This window comes from Aquarana catesbeiana, linkage group LG06, assembly GCF_042186555.1.
Source record: "Aquarana catesbeiana isolate 2022-GZ linkage group LG06, ASM4218655v1, whole genome shotgun sequence".
Classification (NCBI taxonomy): Eukaryota; Metazoa; Chordata; class Amphibia; order Anura; family Ranidae; genus Aquarana; species Aquarana catesbeiana.
Window position 1 is genome coordinate 418,491,335 of NC_133329.1, and position 22,527 is coordinate 418,513,861.

A 22,527-nucleotide genomic window follows, 5' to 3' on the forward strand; every position below is an offset into this window, starting at 1 on the left:
TGGAAGGAGGTGGGGCCTCGGGGAGTCTCAGCTCCATCCAGACATTTCACAGACCAATCGCAAACATGTTGGATGCCACGCCTTTCAGGTTGAATTATGAAGTGTTCCTATTGGTCGGTTCCTATAGAAGAAGAGCATTCTGGGATTCATGGCTTGTTCTTTTGTGTCACCTTTCAGACAAATGAGCTGGAAAAGGTAAATGATCGGAAATAAAGGACTCAATTTAAAGTACAACGTGTCATCTACAGACATTAACAAATCTTCCATTTGCTTCCATTTATTCTCTGTACGCAAAAAAGAATGGCCTTTATTAAAGTGCAGTTTTAAAATACAACGGAGGATTCATCTTACTGGAGCGCAGCAAGAAATATAACAAAATAGATTTTTGGTGACCTGTCATGTTTGCTTTTCCAACAAACCAGCAAGAATTTCAGTTCCTGGGGGCCCGGCAGCGAGCAGTCCTGAGCATAGTCCCACCTATAGCTGCTTTGTCAGCAGGCCCACCACTAGAGACATGAGTATTGCCGGGGAACTCCCATGATGCATCACTGCAGTGCTCCGGTTCCTTTTGGTGCGGGGTCCATTGCAGAGGGACGTGTCACAGCAGCTGATACAAACGGAATTGACTTTACCCGGAGTGCAGAAAGACTGGTATCCAGCAGAAGCGATAAGACAAGCGGCTGATGAAGCACATGACTTGCGATATAATATGCCTGGAAAAACAAGAAAAGCCAATTACTTTCAGATCAGAGAAACGCTGATCTGTGAAATGAACTATTGATATTCTGGGAGATAGAAGCCGATCCCCTCCACCTGCTTCTTGAATATTGAGCTGGCGGAATGACCCAATCATTGTTCCTGATCAGCATAATGTGCCATGAATTTAAAAACATACACCAGAGCCGAGGGATGTGCCACCCGTGTCCTGTGAAGGTCACCACATCACCTTGTGCGTCTACTCACACCGCTAGGACAACACTAGGACACCGCTAGGTAATCGCTAGTGTATGGTACAGAACCTTCTCTGTGAAGATCACCTTGTGCATCCACTCACACTGCTAGGACACCGCTAGGGTAACAGTAGGACAACGCTAGGTTAACACTAGGACAATGCTAGGGTAACACTAGGACACCGCTAGTGTACAGTACAGAACCTTCAATATGAAGGTCACCACCTCACCTTGTGCGTCTACTCACACCACTAGGACACCACTAGGACACCGCTAGGTAATCGCTAGTGTATGGTACAGAACCTATCTGTGAAGATCACCTTGTGCATCCACTCACACTGCTAGGACACCGCTAGGGTATCACTAGAACTCCGCTAGTGTACAGTACAGATTCTTCTCTGTGAAGGTCACTGCATCACCTTCTGCATCTACTCACATCACTAGGACAACGCTAGGGTAACACTAGGACAACGCTAGTGTATGGTACAGAACCTTCTCTGTGAAGGTCACCGCATCACCTTCTGCATCTACTCACACCACTAGGACAACGCTAGGGTAACACTAGGACATAGCTAGGGTAACACTAGGACAACGCTAGGGTAACACTAGGACAACGCTAGGGTAACACTAGGACAACGCTAGTGTATGGTACAGAACCTTCTCTGTGAAGGTCACCGCATCACCTTCTGCGTCTACTCACACCACTAGGACACTCCTAGGACAACAATAACGCTAGGACAACACTTGGATAACGCTATGACACCAGTAGGACAACGCTGGGACACCGACAGGACAACGCTGGGACACCGATAGGTCACGACAACAATAGGACAACGCTAGTGTATGGTACAGAACCTTCTCTGTGAAGGTCACCGATCACCTTGTGCTTCTACTCACACCTCTAGGATGCTAGGACACCTCTAGGACAATGCCAGGACAACACCAGGACAACACTAGGACACCACTGGGATAATGCTAGGACACCACAAGGACAACGCTAGGACAACACCTGGATAACGCTAGGCCATCGCTAGGTCAAAGCTAGGATAATGTAGGACACCGCCAGGACAACACTGGGATAATGCTAGGACAACACTAGAACACCACAAGGACAACACTTGGATATTGCTATGGCACCGCTAGGACAAAGCTAGGATAACATAGGACAACGCTAGGATACCGCTAGAACACTGCTAGGACAACGCCAGGACAACACTGGGATAACGCTATCACACCACTAGGACAAAGCTAGGAAAACTCCAGAACAATGCTAGGACAATGCCAGGGCAACGCTAGGACAACGCTAGAACACCGCTAGGACAACGCTAGGACACCACTAAGACAACACTAGGACACCGCTAGGACAACACTAGGACACCGCTAGGACAACACTAGGACACCGCTAAGACAAAACTAGGACACCGCAAAGACAACACTAGGACACCGCAAAGACAACGCTAGGACACCGCTAGGACAATGCTAGGACACCGCTAGGACAACACTAGGACACCGCTAGGACAAAACTAGGACACCGCAAAGACAACACTAGGACACCGCTAAGACAACACTAGGACACCGCAAAGACAACACTAGGACACCGCAAAGACAACACTAGGACACCGCAAAGACAACACTAGGACACCACTAAGACAACACTAGGACACCGCAAAGACAACACTAGGACACTGCTAAGACAACGCTAGGACAACGCTAGGACACCGCTAGGACAACACTAGGACACCGCTAAGACAACACTAGGACACCGCTAGGACAACACTAGGACACTGCTAAGACAACACTAGGACACCGCTAAGACAACACTAGGACACCGCTAGGACGCCGCTAAGACAATGCTAGGACACCGCTAAGGCAACACTAGGACACCGCAAGAAAACACTAGGACACTGCTAGGACAACACTGGGACACCGCTAAGACAACACTAGGACACCGCAAAGACAACGCTAGGACACCGCAAAGACAACGCTAGGACACCGCTAGGACACCGCTAAGACAACGCTAGGACACCGCTAGGACAACGCTAGGACACCGCTAGGACAACGCTAGGACAACGCTAGGACAACGCTAGGAAAACACTAGGACACCGCTAGGACAACACTGGGACACCGCTAAGACAACACTAGGACACCGCTAAGACAACGCTAGGACACCGCTAGGACAACGCTAGGACACCGCTAGGAAAACACTAGGACACCGCTAGGAAAACACTAGGACACAGCTAGGACAACGCTAGGACAACGCTAGGACAACGCTAGGACACCGCTAAGACAACACTAGGACACCGCTAGGACACCGCTAAGACAACACTAGGACACCGCTAAGACAACGCTAGGACAACGCTAGGACACCGCTAGGACAACGCTAACACACCGCTAAGACAACACTAGGACACCGCTAAGACAACACTATGACACCGCTAGGACAACACTAGGACACCGCTAGGACAACGCTAACACACCGCTAGGACACCGCTAGGACAACACTAGGACAACACTAGGACACCGCTAAGACAACACTAGGACAACACTAGGACACCGCTAAGACAATGCTAGGACAACACTAGGACACAGCTAGGACAACGCTAGGACACCGCTAGGACAATGCTAGGACATAGCTAGGACACTGCTAGGACAATGCTAGGACACCGCTAGGACACCGCTAGGACACCGCTAGGACAACGCTAGGACACCGCTAGGACAACACTAGGACAATGCTAGGACAACTCTAGGACACCGCTAAGACAACACTAGGACACCGCTAGGACAACGCTAGGACACCACTAGGACACCGCTAGGACAACGCTAGGACAATGCTAGGACAACTCTAGGACACCGCTAAGACAACACTAGGACACCGCTAGGACACCGCTAGGACAACGCTAGGACACCGCTAGGACAACTCTAGGACAACTCTAGGACACTGCTAAGACAACACTAGGACACCGCTAGGAAAACGCTAGGAAAAACGCTAGGACAACGCTAAGACAATGCTAGGACAACACTAGGACAACGCTAGGACAACGCTAGGACAACGCTAGGACACCGCTAAGACAACACTAGGACACTGCTAGGAAAACGCTAGGAAAAACGCTAAGACAATGCTAGGACAACACTAGGACACCGCTAAGACAACACTATGACACCGCTAGGACAACACTAGGACACCGCTAGGACAACGCTAACACACCGCTAGGACACCGCTAGGACAACACTAGGACAACACTAGGACACCGCTAAGACAACACTAGGACAACACTAGGACACCGCTAAGACAATGCTAGGACAACACTAGGACACAGCTAGGACAACGCTAGGACAACGCTAGGACACCGCTAGGACAATGCTAGGACATAGCTAGGACACTGCTAGGACAATGCTAGGACACCGCTAGGACACCGCTAGGACACCGCTAGGACAACACTAGAACAATGCTAGGACAACTCTAGGACACCGCTAAGACAACACTAGGACACCGCTAGGACAACGCTAGGACACCACTAGGACACCGCTAGGACAACGCTAGGACAATGCTAGGACAACTCTAGGACACCGCTAAGACAACACTAGGACACCGCTAGGACACCGCTAGGACAACGCTAGGACACCGCTAGGACAACTCTAGGACACTGCTAAGACAACACTAGGACACCGCTAGGAAAACGCTAGGAAAAACGCTAGGACAACGCTAAGACAATGCTAGGACAACACTAGGACAACGCTAGGACAACGCTAGGACACCGCTAAGACAACACTAGGACACCGCTAGGAAAACGCTAGGAAAAACGCTAAGACAATGCTAGGACAACACTAGGACAACGCTAACACACCGCTAAGACAACACTAGGACACCGCTAAGACAACACTATGACACCGCTAGGACAACACTAGGACACCGCTAGGACAACGCTAACACACCGCTAGGACACCGTTAGGACAACACTAGGACAACACTAGGACACCGCTAAGACAACACTAGGACAACACTAGGACACCGCTAAGACAATGCTAGGACAACACTAGGACACAGCTAGGACAACGCTAGGACAACGCTAGGACACCGCTAGGACAATGCTAGGACATAGCTAGGACACTGCTAGGACAATGCTAGGACACCGCTAGGACACCGCTAGGACACCGCTAGGACAACACTAGGACAATGCTAGGACAACTCTAGGACACCGCTAAGACAACACTAGGACACCGCTAGGACAACGCTAGGACACCACTAGGACACCGCTAGGACAACGCTAGGACAATGCTAGGACAACTCTAGGACACCGCTAAGACAACACTAGGACACCGCTAGGACAACGCTAGGACACCGCTAGGACAACTCTAGGACACTGCTAAGACAACACTAGGACACCGCTAGGAAAACGCTAGGAAAAACGCTAGGACAACGCTAAGACAATGCTAGGACAACACTAGGACAACGCTAGGACAACGCTAGGACACCGCTAAGACAACACTAGGACACCGCTAGGAAAACGCTAGGAAAAACGCTAAGACAATGCTAGGACAACACTAGGACAACGCTAACACACCGCTAAGACAACACTAGGACACCGCTAAGACAACACTATGACACCGCTAGGACAACACTAGGACACCGCTAGGACAACGCTAACACACCGCTAGGACACCGCTAGGACAACACTAGGACAACACTAGGACACCGCTAAGACAACACTAGGACAACACTAGGACACCGCTAAGACAATGCTAGGACAACACTAGGACACAGCTAGGACAACGCTAGGACAACGCTAGGACACCGCTAGGACAATGCTAGGACATAGCTAGGACACTGCTAGGACAATGCTAGGACACCGCTAGGACACCGCTAGGACAACACTAGGACAATGCTAGGACAACTCTAGGACACCGCTAAGACAACACTAGGACACCGCTAGGACAACGCTAGGACACCACTAGGACACCGCTAGGACAACGCTAGGACAATGCTAGGACAACTCTAGGACACCGCTAAGACAACACTAGGACACCGCTAGGACACCGCTAGAACAACGCTAGGACACCGCTAGGACAACTCTAGGACACTGCTAAGACAACACTAGGACACCGCTAGGACAACGCTAGGACAATGCTAGGACAACTCTAGGACACCGCTAAGACAACACTAGGACAACGCTAGGACACCGCTAGGACAACTCTAGGACAACTCTAGGACACTGCTAAGACAACACTAGGACACCGCTAGGAAAACGCTAGGAAAAACGCTAGGACAACGCTAAGACAATGCTAGGACAACACTAGGACAACGCTAGGACAACGCTAGGACAACGCTAGGACACCGCTAAGACAACACTAGGACACCGCTAGGAAAACGCTAGGAAAAACGCTAAGACAATGCTAGGACAACACTAGGACAACGCTAACACACCGCTAAGACAACACTAGGACACCGCTAAGACAACACTATGACACCGCTAGGACAACACTAGGACACCGCTAGGACAACGCTAACACACCGCTAGGACACCGCTAGGACAACACTAGGACAACACTAGGACACCGCTAAGACAACACTAGGACAACACTAGGACACCGCTAAGACAATGCTAGGACAACACTAGGACACAGCTAGGACAACGCTAGGACAACGCTAGGACACCGCTAGGACAATGCTAGGACATAGCTAGGACACTGCTAGGACAATGCTAGGACACCGCTAGGACACCGCTAGGACACCGCTAGGACACCGCTAGGACAACACTAGGACACCGCTAAGACAACACTAGGACACCGCTAGGACAACGCTAGGACACCACTAGGACACCGCTAGGACAACGCTAGGACAATGCTAGGACAACTCTAGGACACCGCTAAGACAACACTAGGACACCGCTAGGACACCGCTAGGACACCGCTAGGACAACTCTAGGACACTGCTAAGACAACACTAGGACACCGCTAGGAAAACGCTAGGAAAAACGCTAGGACAACGCTAAGACAATGCTAGGACAACACTAGGACAACGCTAGGACAACGCTAGGACAACGCTAGGACACCGCTAAGACAACACTAGGACACCGCTAGGAAAACGCTAGGAAAAACGCTAAGACAATGCTAGGACAACACTAGGACAACGCTAGGACACCGCTAAGACAATGCTAGGACAACACTAGGACAACGCTAGGACAACGCTAGGACACCGCTAAGACAACACTAGGACAACACTAGTGTACGGTATGGGACCTTCTCTGTGAAGTCGACCATGCACAGGTAGTCTCAGTCCTTCCTATTGTTGAGGGAACCGATCTCCGGCGGGCTAAATGGGTCATCCTGGTGGGTCAGCTCCAATCAGTGAGCCCATTGTGTGCTGCCAGTATTTATTTCTCTGATTATATCAATAATTTTGGATGCTGGAAAAATCACACTAACTGCGAGCAAAACATCCCGAATGCTGGAAGACTCCTGTCCAAGGCCATACAGCCTGACGGTGATCATCACATCCTACTCTGTACGGAATCCCCGTATTCATGGAGGGAGAACAAAATCTGGTATCTCAGGAGCTGTGAGAAGGAAGAAGGAATGTGGATTCGGGGAGATGTGACGCCTGCACACTGGACGGTATAATAACGTTATAATAAATCCAGTAGCTTTGCAATAAGTTTTTCAATGTTTTTCAGCGTTTTTTTTTTTTAATCGATGAGATCAAAAACATTTTTTTTAAAAAGCCAGTGAGCCACGTTTTTGAGCTTTTATCTGCATTTTTAAAGCTGAAAAATGCCTCTCAGAACCCAATAGTTTTTACCCCGCCTAAAACATTTGATAACAGCCGATGTGTGAATGGACACCTAGGATTACATGGAGGGGAATTTATAAATGTCCCGAGTGCCTGAGATCTAAACATTGTATTATATATGACAGTCCATTCCGTGCTCAACTCACCCTGCTCCCCCTCCCAGCAATGACTCAGCCACTCAACTCACCCTGCTCCCCCTCCCAGCAATGACTCAGCCACTCAACTCACCCTGCTCCTCCTCCGAGCAATGACTCAGCCACTCAACGCACCCTGCTTCCCCTCCCAGCAATGACTCAGCCACTCAGCTCACCCTGCTCCTCCTCCTAGCAGTGACTCAGCCACTCAGCTCACCCTGCTCCCCCTCGCAGCAATGACTCAGCCGATCAGCTCACCCTGCTTCCCCTCCCAGCAATGACTCAGCCACTCAACTCACCCTGCTCCTCCTCCCAGCAATGACTCAGCCGATCAGCTCACCCTGCTCCTCCTCCCAGCAATAACTCAGCCACTCAGCTCACCCTGCTACTCCTCCCAGCAATGACTCAGCCGATCAGCTCACCCTGCTCCTCCTCCCAGCAATGACTCAGCCGATCAGCTCACCCTGCTCCTCCTCCCAGCAATAACTCAGCCACTCAGCTCACCCTGCTACTCCTCCCACCAATGACTCAGCAGTCCAACTCACCCTGCTCCTCCTCCCAGCAATGACTCAGCCAATCAGCTCACCCTGCTCCTCCTCCCAGCAATGACTCAGCCGATCAGCTCACCCTGCTCCTCCTCCCAGCAATGACTCAGCCACTCAGCTCACCCTGCTCCTCCTCCCAGCAATGACTCAGCCACTCAGCTCACCCTGCCCCCCCTCCCAGCAATGACTCAGCCACTCAGCTCACCCTGCTCCCCCTCCCAGCAATGACTCAGCCACTCAGCTCACCCTGCTCCTCCTCCCAGCAATGGCTCAGCCACTCAACTCACCCTGCTCCCCCTCCCAGCAATGACTCAGCCACTCAGCTCACCCTGCTCCTCCTCCCAGCAATGACTCAGCCACTCAACTCACCCTGCTCCCCCTCCCAGCAATGACTCAGCAGCTCAGCTCACACTGTCCTCCCCCCAGTACCTTCTGTGTGCTTAGCTTGGAGATTACAAATCTGGGAGGCAGCCAAAGCACTGCTGGGAATGGAGAGCGGGGTGATCCAAGCTGCTTAGTCACTGCTGTGAGGGGGAGCAGTGGGAGTTGAACTAGTGAGAGAATGACTTAAGTGGAACTGAACTCTCCCAAGCACCCTGAACCTGGTGTGATCCTCACCCCACCATCATCAGTACAGAGATAGGAAGGAGACCTCACCCCACCATCATCAGTACAGAGATAGGAAGGAGACCTCACCCCGCCATCATCAGTACAGAGATATGAAGAAGACCTCACCCCGTCATCATCAGTACAGAGATAGGAAGAAGACCTCACCCCACCATCATCAGTACAGAGATAGGAAGGAGACCTCACCTCACCATCATCAGTACAGAGATAGGAAGGAGACCTCACCCCGCCATCATCAGTACAGAGATAGGAAGGAGACCTCACCCCACCATCATCAGTACAGAGATAGGAAGGAGACCTCACCCCGCCATCATCAGTACAGAGATATGAAGAAGACCTCACCCCGCCATCATCAGTACAGAGATAGGAAGAAGACCTCACCCCACCATCATCAGTACAGAGATAGGAAGGAGACCTCACCTCGCCATCATCAGTACAGAGATAGGAAGCAGACCTCACCTCGCCATCATCAGTACAGAGATAGGAAGAAGACCTCACCTCGCCATCATCAGTACAGAGATAGGAAGGAGACCTCACCTCGCCATCATCAGTACAGAGATAGGAAGGAGACCTCACCTCGCCATCATCAGTACAGAGATAGGAAGGAGACCTCACCTCACCATCATCAGTACAGAGATAGGAAGGAGACCTCACCCCTCCATCATCAGTACAGAGATAGGAAGGAGACCTCACCTCGCCATCATCAGTACAGAGATAGGAAGGAGACCTCACCTCGCCATCATCAGTACAGAGATAGGAAGGAGACCTCACCTCGCCATCATCAGTACAGAGATAGGAAGGAGACCTCACCTCGCCATCATCAGTACAGAGATAGGAAGAAGACCTCACCCCGCCATCATCAGTACAGAGATAGGAAGGAGACCTCACCCCACCATCATCAGTACAGAGATAGGAAGAAGACCTCACCTCACCATCATCAGTACAGAGATAGGAAGGAGACCTCACCCCGCCATCAACAGTACAGAGATAGGAAGAAGACCTCACCCCGCCATCATCAGTACAGAGATAGGAAGGAGACCTCACCCCGCCATCATCAGTACAGAGATAGGAAGGAGACCTCACCCCACCATCATCAGTACAGAGATAGGAAGGAGACCTCACCTCACCATCATCAGTACAGAGATAAGAAGAAGACCTCACCTCGCCATCATCAGTACAGAGATAGGAAGAAGACCTCACCCCGCCATCATCAGTACAGAGATAGGAAGGAGACCTCACCTCACCATCATCAGTACAGAGATAGGAAGAAGACCTCACCCCGCCATCAGCAGTACAGAGATAGGAAGAAGACCTCACCCCGCCATCATCAGTACAGAGATAGGAAGGAGACCTCACCCCGCCATCATCAGTACAGAGATAGGAAGGAGACCTCACCTCGCCATCATCAGTACAGAGATAGGAAGGAGACCTCACCTCACCATCATCAGTACAGAGATAGGAAGGAGACCTCACCTCGCCATCATCAGTACAGAGATAGGAAGAAGACCTCACCCCGCCATCATCAGTACAGAGATAGGAAGGAGACCTCACCTCACCATCATCAGTACAGAGATAGGAAGGAGACCTCACCTCGCCATCATCAGTACAGAGATAGGAAGAAGACCTCACCTCGCCATCATCAGTACAGAGATAGGAAGAAGACCTCACCCCGCCATTATCAGTACAGAGATAGGAAGGAGACCTCACCCCGCCATCATCAGTACAGAGATAGGAAGGAGACCTCACCCTGCCATCATCAGTACAGAGATAGGAAGGAGACCTCACCCCGCCGTCATCAGTACAGAGATAGGAAGGAGACCTCACCTCGCCATCATCAGTACAGAGATAGGAAGGAGACCTCACCCTTCCATCATCAGTACAGAGATAGGAAGGAGACCTCACCCTTCCATCATCAGTACAGAGATAGGAAGGAGACCTCACCCCGCCGTCATCAGTACAGAGATAGGAAGGAGACCTCACCCCGCCGTCATCAGTACAGAGATAGGAAGGAGACCTCACCCTTCCATCATCAGTACAGAGATAGGAAGGAGACCTCACCCTTCCATCATCAGTACAGAGATAGAAAGGAGACCTCAACCCGCCATCATCAGTACAGAGATAGGAAGGAAACTCACCCCCCATCATCAGTACAGAGATAGGAAGGAGACCTCACCCCGCCATCATCAGTACAAAGATAGGAAGGAGACCTCACCTCGCCATCATCAGTACAGAGATAGGAAGGAGACCTCACCCCGCCATCATCAGTACAGAGATAGGAAGGAGACCTCACCTCACCATCATCAGTACAGAGATAGGAAGGAGACCTCACCCCGCCATCATCAGTACAGAGATAGGAAGGAGACCTCACCTCGCCATCATCAGTACAGAGATAGGAAGGAGACCTCACCCCGCCATCATCAGTACAGAGATAGGAAGGAGACCTCACCTCGCCATCATCAGTACAGAGATAGGAAGGAGACCTCACCCCGCCATCAACAGTACAGAGATAGGAAGGAGACCTCACCCCGCCATCATCAGTACAGAGATAGGAAGGAGACCTCACCTCGCCATCATCAGTAAAGAGATAGGAAGGAGACCTCATCCTGCCATCATCAGTACAGAGATAGGAAGGAGACGTCACCTCGCCATCATCAGTACAGACATAGGAAGGAGACCTCACCCCACCATCATCAGTACAGAGAAAGGAAGGAGACCTCACCTCGCCATCATCAGTACAGACATAGGAAGGAGACCTCACCCCACCATCATCAGTACAGAGATAGGAAGGAGACCTCACCTCGCCATCATCAGTACAGAGATAGGAAGGAGACCTCACCTCGCCATCATCAGTACAGAGATAGGAAGGAGACGTCACCTCGCCATCATCAGTACAGAGATAGGAAGGAGAACTCACCCCGCCTACATCAGTACAGAGATAGGAAGGAGACCTCACCCCGCCATCATCAGTACAGAGAAAGGAAGGAGACCTCACCCCACCATCATCAGTACAGAGATAGGAAGGAGACCTCACCTCGCCATCATCAGTACAGAGAAAGGAAGGAGACCTCACCCCGCCATCATCAGTGCAGAGATAGGAAGGAAACTCACCCCCCATCATCAGTACAGAGATAGGAAGGAGATGTCACCTCGCCATCATCAGTACAGAGAAAGGAAGGAGACCTCACCTCGCCATCATCAGTACAGAGATAGGAAGCAGACGTCACCTCGCCATCATCAGTACAGACATAGGAAGGAGACCTCACCCTTCCATCATCAGTACAGAGATAGGAAGGAGACCTCACCCTGCCATCATCAGTACAGAGAAAGGAAGGAGACCTCACCCCACCATCATCAGTACAGAGATAGGAAGGAGACCTCACCTCGCCATCATCAGTACAGAGAAAGGAAGGAGACCTCACCCCGCCATCATCAGTGCAGAGATAGGAAGGAAACTCACCCCCCATCATCAGTACAGAGATAGGAAGGAGATGTCACCTCGCCATCATCAGTACAGAGAAAGGAAGGAGACCTCACCTCGCCATCATCAGTACAGAGATAGGAAGCAGACGTCACCTCGCCATCATCAGTACAGACATAGGAAGGAGACCTCACCCTTCCATCATCAGTACAGAGATAGGAAGGAGACCTCACCCTGCCATCATCAGTACAGAGATAGGAAGGAGACCTCACCCTTCCATCATCAGTACAGAGATAGGAAGGAGACCTCAACCCACCATCATCAATATAGAGATAAGAAGGAGACCTCACCTCGCCATCATCAGTACAGAGATAGGAAGGAGACCTCACCTCACCATCATCAGTACAGAGATAGGAAGGAGACGTCACCTCGCCATCATCAGTACAGAGATATGAAGGAGACCTCACCTCGCCATCATCAGTACAGAGATAGGAAAGAGACCTCACCCCACCATCATCAGTACTGAGATAGGAAGGAGACCTCACCTCGCCATCATCAGTACAGAGATAGGAAGGAGACATCACCTCGCCATTATCAGTACAGAGAAAGGAAGGAGACCTCACCTCACCATCATCAGTACAGAGATAGGAAAGAGACCTCACCCCACCATCATCAGTACTGAGATAGGAAGGAGACCTCACCCCACCATCATCAGTACAGAGATATGAAGGAGACCTCACCTCGCCATCATCAGTACAGAGATAGGAAAGAGACCTCACCCCACCATCATCAGTACAGAGATATGAAGGAGACCTCACCTCGCCATCATCAGTACAGAGATAGGAAAGAGACCTCACCCCACCATCATCAGTACTGAGATAGGAAGGAGACCTCACCTCGCCATCATCAGTACAGAGATAGGAAGGAGACCTCACCTCGCCATTATCAGTACAGAGATAGGAAGGAGACCTCACCCCGCCATCATCAGTACAGAGATAGGAAGGAGACATCACCCCGCCATCATCAGTACAGAGATAGGAAGGAGACGTCACCCCGCCATCATCAGTACAGAGATAGGAAGGAGACGTCACCTCGCCATCATCAGTACAGAGAAAGGAAGGAGACCTCACCTCGCCATCATCAGTACAGAGATAGGAAGCAGACGTCACCTCGCCATCATCAGTACAGACATAGGAAGGAGACCTCACCCTTCCATCATCAGTACAGAGATAGGAAGGAGACCTCACCCTTCCATCATCAGTACAGAGATAGGAAGGAGACCTCACCTCACCATCATCAGTACAGAGATAGGAAGGAGACCTCACCCTTCCATCATCAGTACAGAGATAGGAAGGAGACCTCACCTCACCATCATCAGTATAGAGATAGGAAGGAAACTCACCCCCCATCATCAGTACAGACATAGGAAGGAGACCTCACCTCGCCATCATCAGTACAGAGATAGGAAGGAGACCTCACCTCACCATCATCAGTACAGAGATAGGAAGGAGACGTCACCTCGCCATCATCAGTACAGACATAGGAAGGAGAACTCACCTCACCATCATCAGTACAGAGAAAGGAAGGAGACCTCACCCCGCCTACATCAGTACAGAGATAGGAAGGAGAACTCACCCCGCCTACATCAGTACAGAGATAGGAAGGAGACCTCACCCCACCATCATCAGTACAGAGATAGGAAGGAGACCTCACCCCACCATCATCAGTGCAGAGATAGGAAGGAGACCTCACCTCGCCATCATCAGTACAGAGAAAGTAAGGAGACCTCACCCCGCCATCATCAGTACAGAGATAGGAAGGAGACCTCACCTCACCATCATCAGTACAGGGATAAGAAGGAGACCTAACCTCACCATCATCAGTACAGAGATAGGAAGGAGACCTCACCTCACCATCATCAGTACAGAGATAGGAAGGAGACCTCACCTCACCATCATCAGTACAGGGATAGGAAGGAGACCTCACCTCACCATCATCAGTACAGAGATAGGAAGGAGACCTCACCCCGCCATCATCAGTACAGAGATAGGAAGGAGACCTCACCTCACCATCATCAGTACAGAGATAGGAAGGAGACCTCACCCCGCCATCATCAGTACAGAGATAGGAAGGAGACCTCACCATCATCAGTACAGAGATACTGACAGACTCACCCGGGATAGAGGCTTTTGGAGGGGACTGAATGTGAGCCTCTTGCCTGCAGATTATGGGCCCTGGCATTTGGGGTACCCTTGAGGTGTTGTTACTTTGGCTTCGGGTCCTTGTCCCCCAGGACACACAGACTCTGGGGACCCTGTATTTTCCATAGTAGCAATAGTGACTGAGTCATACTGTTGGGACTCAAACTCCACTCACCTGTCTGATGTCTGCTATAATGTGTTTAATCATACCTCCCAACTTTTTGAGATGGGAATGAGGGACACCTATCAGCAAAAGTATGTAGGTATAGGACACACCCCTTGCCACGCCCCCTTTAAAGGAGAATTGTACAAAAAACAAGATTGGTTAAACTTACAAGTGCTTTTTTTACCACTACAATTCCTTTATATTGGCTTTTGGGATTTGCAAATGCAGCAATTTAGAAATCAGATGAAAGGTTTAGCACTGGGAAACTCTTTTTGATAGCGAAAAAGTGCATTTTATATACATCTATATGGATCAGACCAAAATGAGGGACAAATGAAGAGGAAAGAGGGACAGAGGGACATTGCTCCAAATCAGGGACAGTCCCTCAAAATCAGGGACAGTTGGGAGCTATGGTTTAATGTAAATGAGTTTAGTCTGGCTTGCCACAGATTCTAAGGGCATTCAACTCATTGTTGTTTGTTCTAATTAACCCTGTGTTGATGTTTATGGTAATGTGTATTGAATAGTCACCTAGTCTGGGTAAATGATTTAGCAAACTAGCTCATGTTAATTAGGTTACAGTTGTATTGTTAGTGGAGGTTCCAACGGCATATAAAGTCTTGTAATTTAGATTCTAAATAAAGTTAGTTCATGTTAGCATCTAAGCAAGTGTCGCCTTGTTTTGTGCTTGGAAGCATTTGGAATATCTGATATCTGTATCCAGACTACAAGGAAGTGGTATACTGACGGAAGCACTCAAGTGGAGTGAGGAACATTCCGTGCCAAGGGGCATCACCGCAGTATTGCTGCAATTAGCAGGACCAGACGATTTTCTGTTCCAGCAGCCAGACCGTCATCTCAGCCCCTTCTGCAGAAGGAAGGATCTGCTTGGATCGCTCTTCAGGAAGTTTCTACACTGTTCTCCAGATTGGTAAGCAGGCACTTGCCTACAAATCCAATACCAGTCACTATCATACTCCACAGGATGGATGGATGGAGACATGGATGGATGGATGGATGGATGGATGGATGGAGACATGGATGGATGGATGGAGACATGGATGGATGGATGGAAGGAGACATGGATGGAGACATGGATGGATGGATACATGGATGGATGGATGGATGGACACATGGATGGATGAATGGAGACATGGATGGATGGATGGATGGACACATGGATGGATGAATGGAGACATGGATGGATGGACACATGAATGGAGAATAGGGATGGTCCCGATGTTTGAGTCGAACGTAAGTTCGACTCGAGCATCAGGTGTTCGCCTGTTCGTCGAATAGCAAACAATTTGGGGTGTTTGCAGCAAATTCGAAAGCCGCGGAACACCCTTTAAAAGTCTATAGGAGAAATCAAAAGTGCTCATTTTAAAGGCTTATATGCAAGTTATTGTCATAAAAAGTGTTTGGGGACCCGGGTCCTGCCCCAGGGGACATGGATCAATGCAAAAAAAAGTTTTAAAAACGGCCGTTTTTTCGGGAGCAGTGGTTTTAATTATGCTTAAAGTGAAACAATAAAAGTGAAATATCCCTTTACATTTTGTACCTGGGGGGTGTCTATAGTATGCCTGTAAAGGGGCGCATGTTTCCCGTGTTTAGAACAGTCTGACAGCAAAATGACATTTCAAAGGAAAAAAGTCATTTAAAACTACTCGCGCTAGTGCCGGCTATAATGAATTGTCTAAGGCAGGGGTCTCAAACTAACAGCCCTCCAGCTGTTGCGAAACTACAAGTCCCATGAGGCATTGCAAGGCTGACAGTTACAAGCATGACTCCCACAGGCAAAGACATGATGGGACTTGTAGTTTCGCAACAAAAAAGTTAGAGGGGTTTTTAAACTAGGCGATGGGGGGGGGGTCCAGAGGTAGAGATAGTCAGCGTGGAAGATATTCCAGAGGGTAGTATTGGGGGCATTAGTGGTAGGTTGACCAAAGCACAAAAACACAAGGTGAGTATAGTAGCAAGTCCTAGTTGCAATCTCGGAACACCCAATACGAGGATAATATGCGACCGGTCTAAACTACGTGGCATGTTCACCAATGCCAGGAGCCTGGCGGACAAGATGGGTGAACTAGAGATACTGCTGTACGAGGAGGATTTGGATTTTGTGGGAATTTCAGAGACCTGGTTCAACAGCTCTCATGATTGGCTGGCAAACATTCAAGGGTATACCCTATACCGCAAGGATAGAGAGGGTAAAAAAGGGGGAGGGGTATGCCTATATATCAAGAATAATGTACAAGTGAATGTGAGAGATGACATCACTGAGGGAGCTAGAGAGGAGGTGGAATCCTTATGGGTAGAGCTCCAAAGGGATGAAGCTAAGGGGAAAATAATACTGGGAGTATGCTATAGGCCCCCTAACCTGAGGGATGAAGTGGAGACGGATCTCCTATCACAAATTGGATTAGCAGCAAGGATGGGAAGTGTTATCATAATGGGATTTTAATTATCCAGACATAGACTGGGCGGAGGGAACCGCGCATTCATTTAAGGCTCGCCAGTTCCTTAGTGTCTTGCCGGACAATTTTATGGGTCAGATGGTAGACGCACCAACTAGAAATAAAACATTACTGGATCTACTGATTACCAACAATACAGACCTGATCACAGATGTGGAAATACGGGGCAATTTAGGTAACAGCGATCACAGGTCAATTAGTTTCAGTATAAATCACACAAATAGGAAACATGAAGGGAATACAAAGACACTGAATTTCAAAAGAGCCAACTTCCCTAAACTACAAACCTTGCTAAAAGGCATAAATTGGAATAAAATATTAGGAACAAAGAATACAGAGGAGAGACGGGTTTGCTTTAAGAGCATATTAAATAAGGGCATTAGCCAATGCATCCCATTGGGTAATAAATTTAAAAGAGCGAACAAAAATCCTGGATGGCTTAACTGCAATGTAAAAATGCATATAAAAGCAAAGGAGAAGGCCTTCAAAAAATACAAGGTTGAGGGATCATCATCAGCATTCAGACTTTATAAAGAATGCAACAAGAAATGTAAGGGTGCAATTAGGACGGCTAAGATAGAACATGAAAGACACATAGCGGAGGAGAGCAAAAAAAATCCCAAGAAATTCTTTAAGTATGTAAACAGTAAAAAAGGGAGGACAGACCATATTGGCCCCATAAAGAATGAGGAAGGACATCTGGTTACAAAGGATGGGGAGATGGCGAAGGTATTGAATTTATTCTTCTCCTCAGTCTTCATGAGTGAATCGGGGGGCTTCAGTAACCAAAACTGCAGTGTTTATCCTCATGACACAACACAGGAAGCACCTCCATGGTTAACAGAGGACAGAATTAAAATTAGACTTGAGAAACTTAACATTAATAAATCACCGGGACCAGATGGCTTGCATCCGAGGGTACTAGGGAACTCAGTCAAGTGATTGCCAGACCGTTGTTCCTAATTTTTACTGACAGTCTACTGACTGGAATGGTACCAGCTGATTGGAGAAAAGCCAATGTAGCACCAATATTTAAAAAGGACCCAAAATACATCCCTGCGAATTACAGACCAGTTAGCCTAACATCAATAGTATGTAAACTCTTGGAGGGGATGATAAGGGACTATATACAAGATTTTAGTAATAAGAATGATATCATTAGCAGTAATCAGCATGGATTCATGAAGAATCGTTCTTGCCAAACCAATCTATTAACCTTCTATGAGGAGGTGAGTTGCCATCTAGATAAAGGAAGGCCCGTAGACGTGGTGTATCTGGATTTTGCAAAAGCATTTGACACAGTTCCCCATAAATGTTTACTGTACAAAATAAGGTGCGTTGGCATGGACCATAGGGTGAGTACATGGATTGAAAACTGGCTACAAGGGCGTGTTCAGAGGGTGGTGATAAATGGGGAGTACTCAGAATGGTCAGGGGTGGGTAGTGGGGTCCCCCAGGGTTCTGTGCTGGGACCAATCCTATTTAATTTGTTTATAAACGATCTGGAGGATGGGATAAACAGTTCAATCTCTGTATTTGCAGACGATACTAAGCTAAGCAGGGCAATAACTTCTCCGCAGGATGTGGAAACCTTGCAAAAAGACCTGAACAAATTAATGGGGGAGGGGCAACTACATGGCAAATGAGGTTCAATGTAGAAAAATGTAAAATAATGGATTTGGGTGGCAAAAATCTGAATGCAATCTATAGACTGGGGGGAGAACCTCTGGGGGGGGATCTAGGATGGAAAAGGACCTGGGGGTCCTAGTAGATGATAGGCTCAGCAATGACATGCAATGCCAAGCTGCTACTTATTCTCTCTGGAGAAGAGACGCTTGAGAGGGGATATGATTTCAATGTATAAATACCGGACTGGTGACCCCACAATATATAAATACCGGACTGGTGACCCCACAATAGAAATAAATCTTTTTCGCTGAAGAGAGTTTAATAAGACTCGTGGCCACTCATTACAATTAGAAGAAAAGAGGTTTAACCTTAAACTACGTAGAGGGTTCTTTACTGTAAGAGTGGCAAGGATGTGGAATTCCCTTCCACAGGCGGTGGTCTCAGCGGGGAGCATTGATTGTTTCCAGAAACTATTAGATAATCACCTGAATGACCGCAACATACAGAGATATATAATGTAATACTGACACATAATCACACACATAGGTTGGACTTGATGGACTTGTGTCTTTTTTTAACCTCATCTTCTATGTAACTATGTAACAGCTGGAGGGCCACCAGTTTGAGACCCCTGGTCTAAGGCCTTATAGGCTGAAACACGTCAACTGTTCTCATTTGCGTTTGGTCACTGTGGCTTGCCAATAAATAAATAAATATTACACTTTTTAAGAGCAATCACTGGAGTGCGGATCATCTTTTCCTTATTTCCCTACTCAGCCAGCGCCTGTGGATCGAGCACCCGGGATCTCTGCTTTCTATGTGATGTATGGGTAGCAGCTCTTACTTTTTTGTTTATATAATGAATTGTCAGTCCGGCAATACACATAAAGGTTCATTGATAAAAATGGCATGGTATTCCCCCCAGAGGGGAACCCTGAACCAAAATTTTAAGAAAATGCGTGGGGGTCCCCCCAAAATTCCATACCAGGCCCTTATCCGAGCCACATGTCTGGTATGGTTCAGGAGGGGGGTGCTCTCTTGTCCCCCCTCTTTTTCTGTGGCCTGCCAGGTTGCGTGCTCGGATAAGGGCCTGGTATGGAATTTAGGGGGACCCCCAAATCATTTTTTTTTTAATTTTGGTTCGGGGTTCCCCTGTGGGGAATTCCCATGCCGTTTTTATCAATGAACTTTTATGTGTATTGTCGGACCGGCAATTCATTAATAACCGCGAGTAGTTTTAAATGACTTTTTTCCTTTGAAATGTCATTTTGCTGTCAGACTGTTCTAAACACGGGAAACATGCGCCCCTTTACAGGCATACTATAGACACCCCCCAGCTACGAAATTTAAAGGGATATTACACTTTTATTGTTTCACTTTAATCATTATTAAAATCACTGCTCCCGAAAAAACGTCTATTTTTACATTTTTTTTGCATTGATCCATGTCCCCTGGGGCAGGACCCGGGTCCTCAAACACTTTTTAGGACAATAACTTGCATATAAGCCTTTAAAATTAGCACTTTTGATTTTTCATGTTCGTGTCCCATAGACTTTAACGGTGTTCACGCGTTTGAATGAATTTTTTGCCTGTTCGCAAGTTCTGGTGCGAACTGAACCGGGGGGGTGTTCGGCACATCCCTAATGGAGACATGGATGGATAAATTGAGACATGGATGGAGGGATGGATGGAGACATGGAGGGATGGATGGAGACATGGAGGGATGGATGGGGACATGGTGGGATGGATGGAGACATGGAGGGATGGATGGAGACATGGAGGGATGGATGGATGGAGACATGGATGGATGGAGGGATGGATGGAGACATGGATGGAGACATGGAGGGATGGATGGAGACATGATGGGATGGATGGAGACATGGAGGGATGGATGGAGACATGGAGGGATGGATGGGGACATGGAGGGATGGATGGATGGAGACATGGATGGATGGATGGATGGATGGAGACATGGATGGAGACATGGAGGGATGGATGGAGACATGGTGGGATGGATGGATGGAGATATGGAGGGATGGATGGATGGAGACATGGATGGATGGATGGAGACATGGAGGGATGGATGGATGGAGACATGGAGGGATGGATGGATGGAGATATGGAGGGATGGATGGAGGGAGACATGGAGGGATGGATGGATGGAGATATGGAGGGATGGATGGATGGAGATATGGAGGGATGGATGGAGACATGAAGGGATGGATGGATGGAGACATGGAGGGATGGATGGAGACATGGAGGGATGGATGGATGGAGATATGGAGGGATGGATGGAGACATGAAGGGATGGATGGATTGAGACATGGAGGGATGGATGGAGACATGGAGGGATGGATGGAGATATGGAGAGATGGATGGAGACATGGAGGGATGGATGGATGGATGGATGGAGACATGGAGGGATGGATGAATGGAGACATGGAGGGATGGATGGAGATATGGAGGAATGGATGGAGACATGAAGGGATGGATGGAGATGGATGGATACATGAAGGGATGGATGGAGATATGGAGGGATGGATGGAGACATGAAGGGATGGATGGATGGAGATATGGAGGGATGGATGGAGACATGAAGGGATGGATGGAGAAATGGAGAGATAGATGGATGGAGACATGGAGGGATGGATGGATGGAGATATGGAGGGATAGATAAAGACATGGAGGGATGGATGGATACATGGATGGAGGGATGGATGGAGACATGGAGGGATAGATGGAGACATGGAGGGATGGATGGATGGAGACATGGATAGAGGGATGGATGGAGATGGATGGAGACATGGAGGGATGGATGGAGACATGGAGGGATGGATGGATGGATGGATGGATGGATGGAGACATGGATGGAGACATGGATGGAGAGATGGATGGAGACATGGATGGAGGGATGGATGGAGGGAGACATGGAGGGATGGATGGATGGAGACATGGAGGGATGGATGGATGGAGGGATGGATGGATGGAGACATGGAGGGATAGATGGATGGAGACATGGAGGGATAGATGGATGGATGGATGGATGGATGGAGACATGGATGGAGATATGGAGGGATGGATGGATGGAGATATGGATGGAGACATGGAGGGATGGATGGAGACATGGAGGGATGGATGGAGATATGGATGGAGGGATAGATGGAGACATGGAGGGATGGATGGAGATATGGATGGAGGGATGGATGGAGACATGGAGGGAGGGATGGGTGGATGGATGTAGACATGGAGGGATGGATGGAGACATGGATGGAGGAATGGATAAGTGGAGATATGGATGGAGGGATGGATGGAGACATAGATGGATGGATGGAGACATGGAGGGATGGATGGATGGAGATATGGATGGAGGGATGGATGGAGACATGGAGGGATGGATGGAGATATGGAGGGATGGATGGATGGAGATATGGATGGAGGGATGGATGGAGACATGGAGGGATGGATGGAGATATGGATGGAGGGATGGATGGATGGAGATATGAAGGGATGGATGGAGACATGGATGGAGGGATGGATGGATGGAGACATGGATGGAGGGATGGATGGAGATATGGAGGGATGGACGGATGGAT

The 22,527-nt window shown here is 48.8% G+C and overlaps 1 protein-coding gene across 1 annotated transcript in view; it reads right to left on the minus strand.

Annotated features, from left to right (window-relative positions):
- Positions 1 to 276: 276 nt before the first annotated feature.
- Positions 277 to 22,527, minus strand: part of LOC141147343 (ly6/PLAUR domain-containing protein 1-like) — a 168,747-nt gene continuing 146,496 nt past the window's right edge. The window contains exon 3 of the mRNA XM_073634584.1: positions 277 to 713. Coding sequence (XP_073490685.1) covers positions 478 to 713 — 236 coding nt within the window. The 3' untranslated portion in view covers positions 277 to 477. The remainder of the gene's footprint in view (positions 714 to 22,527) is intronic.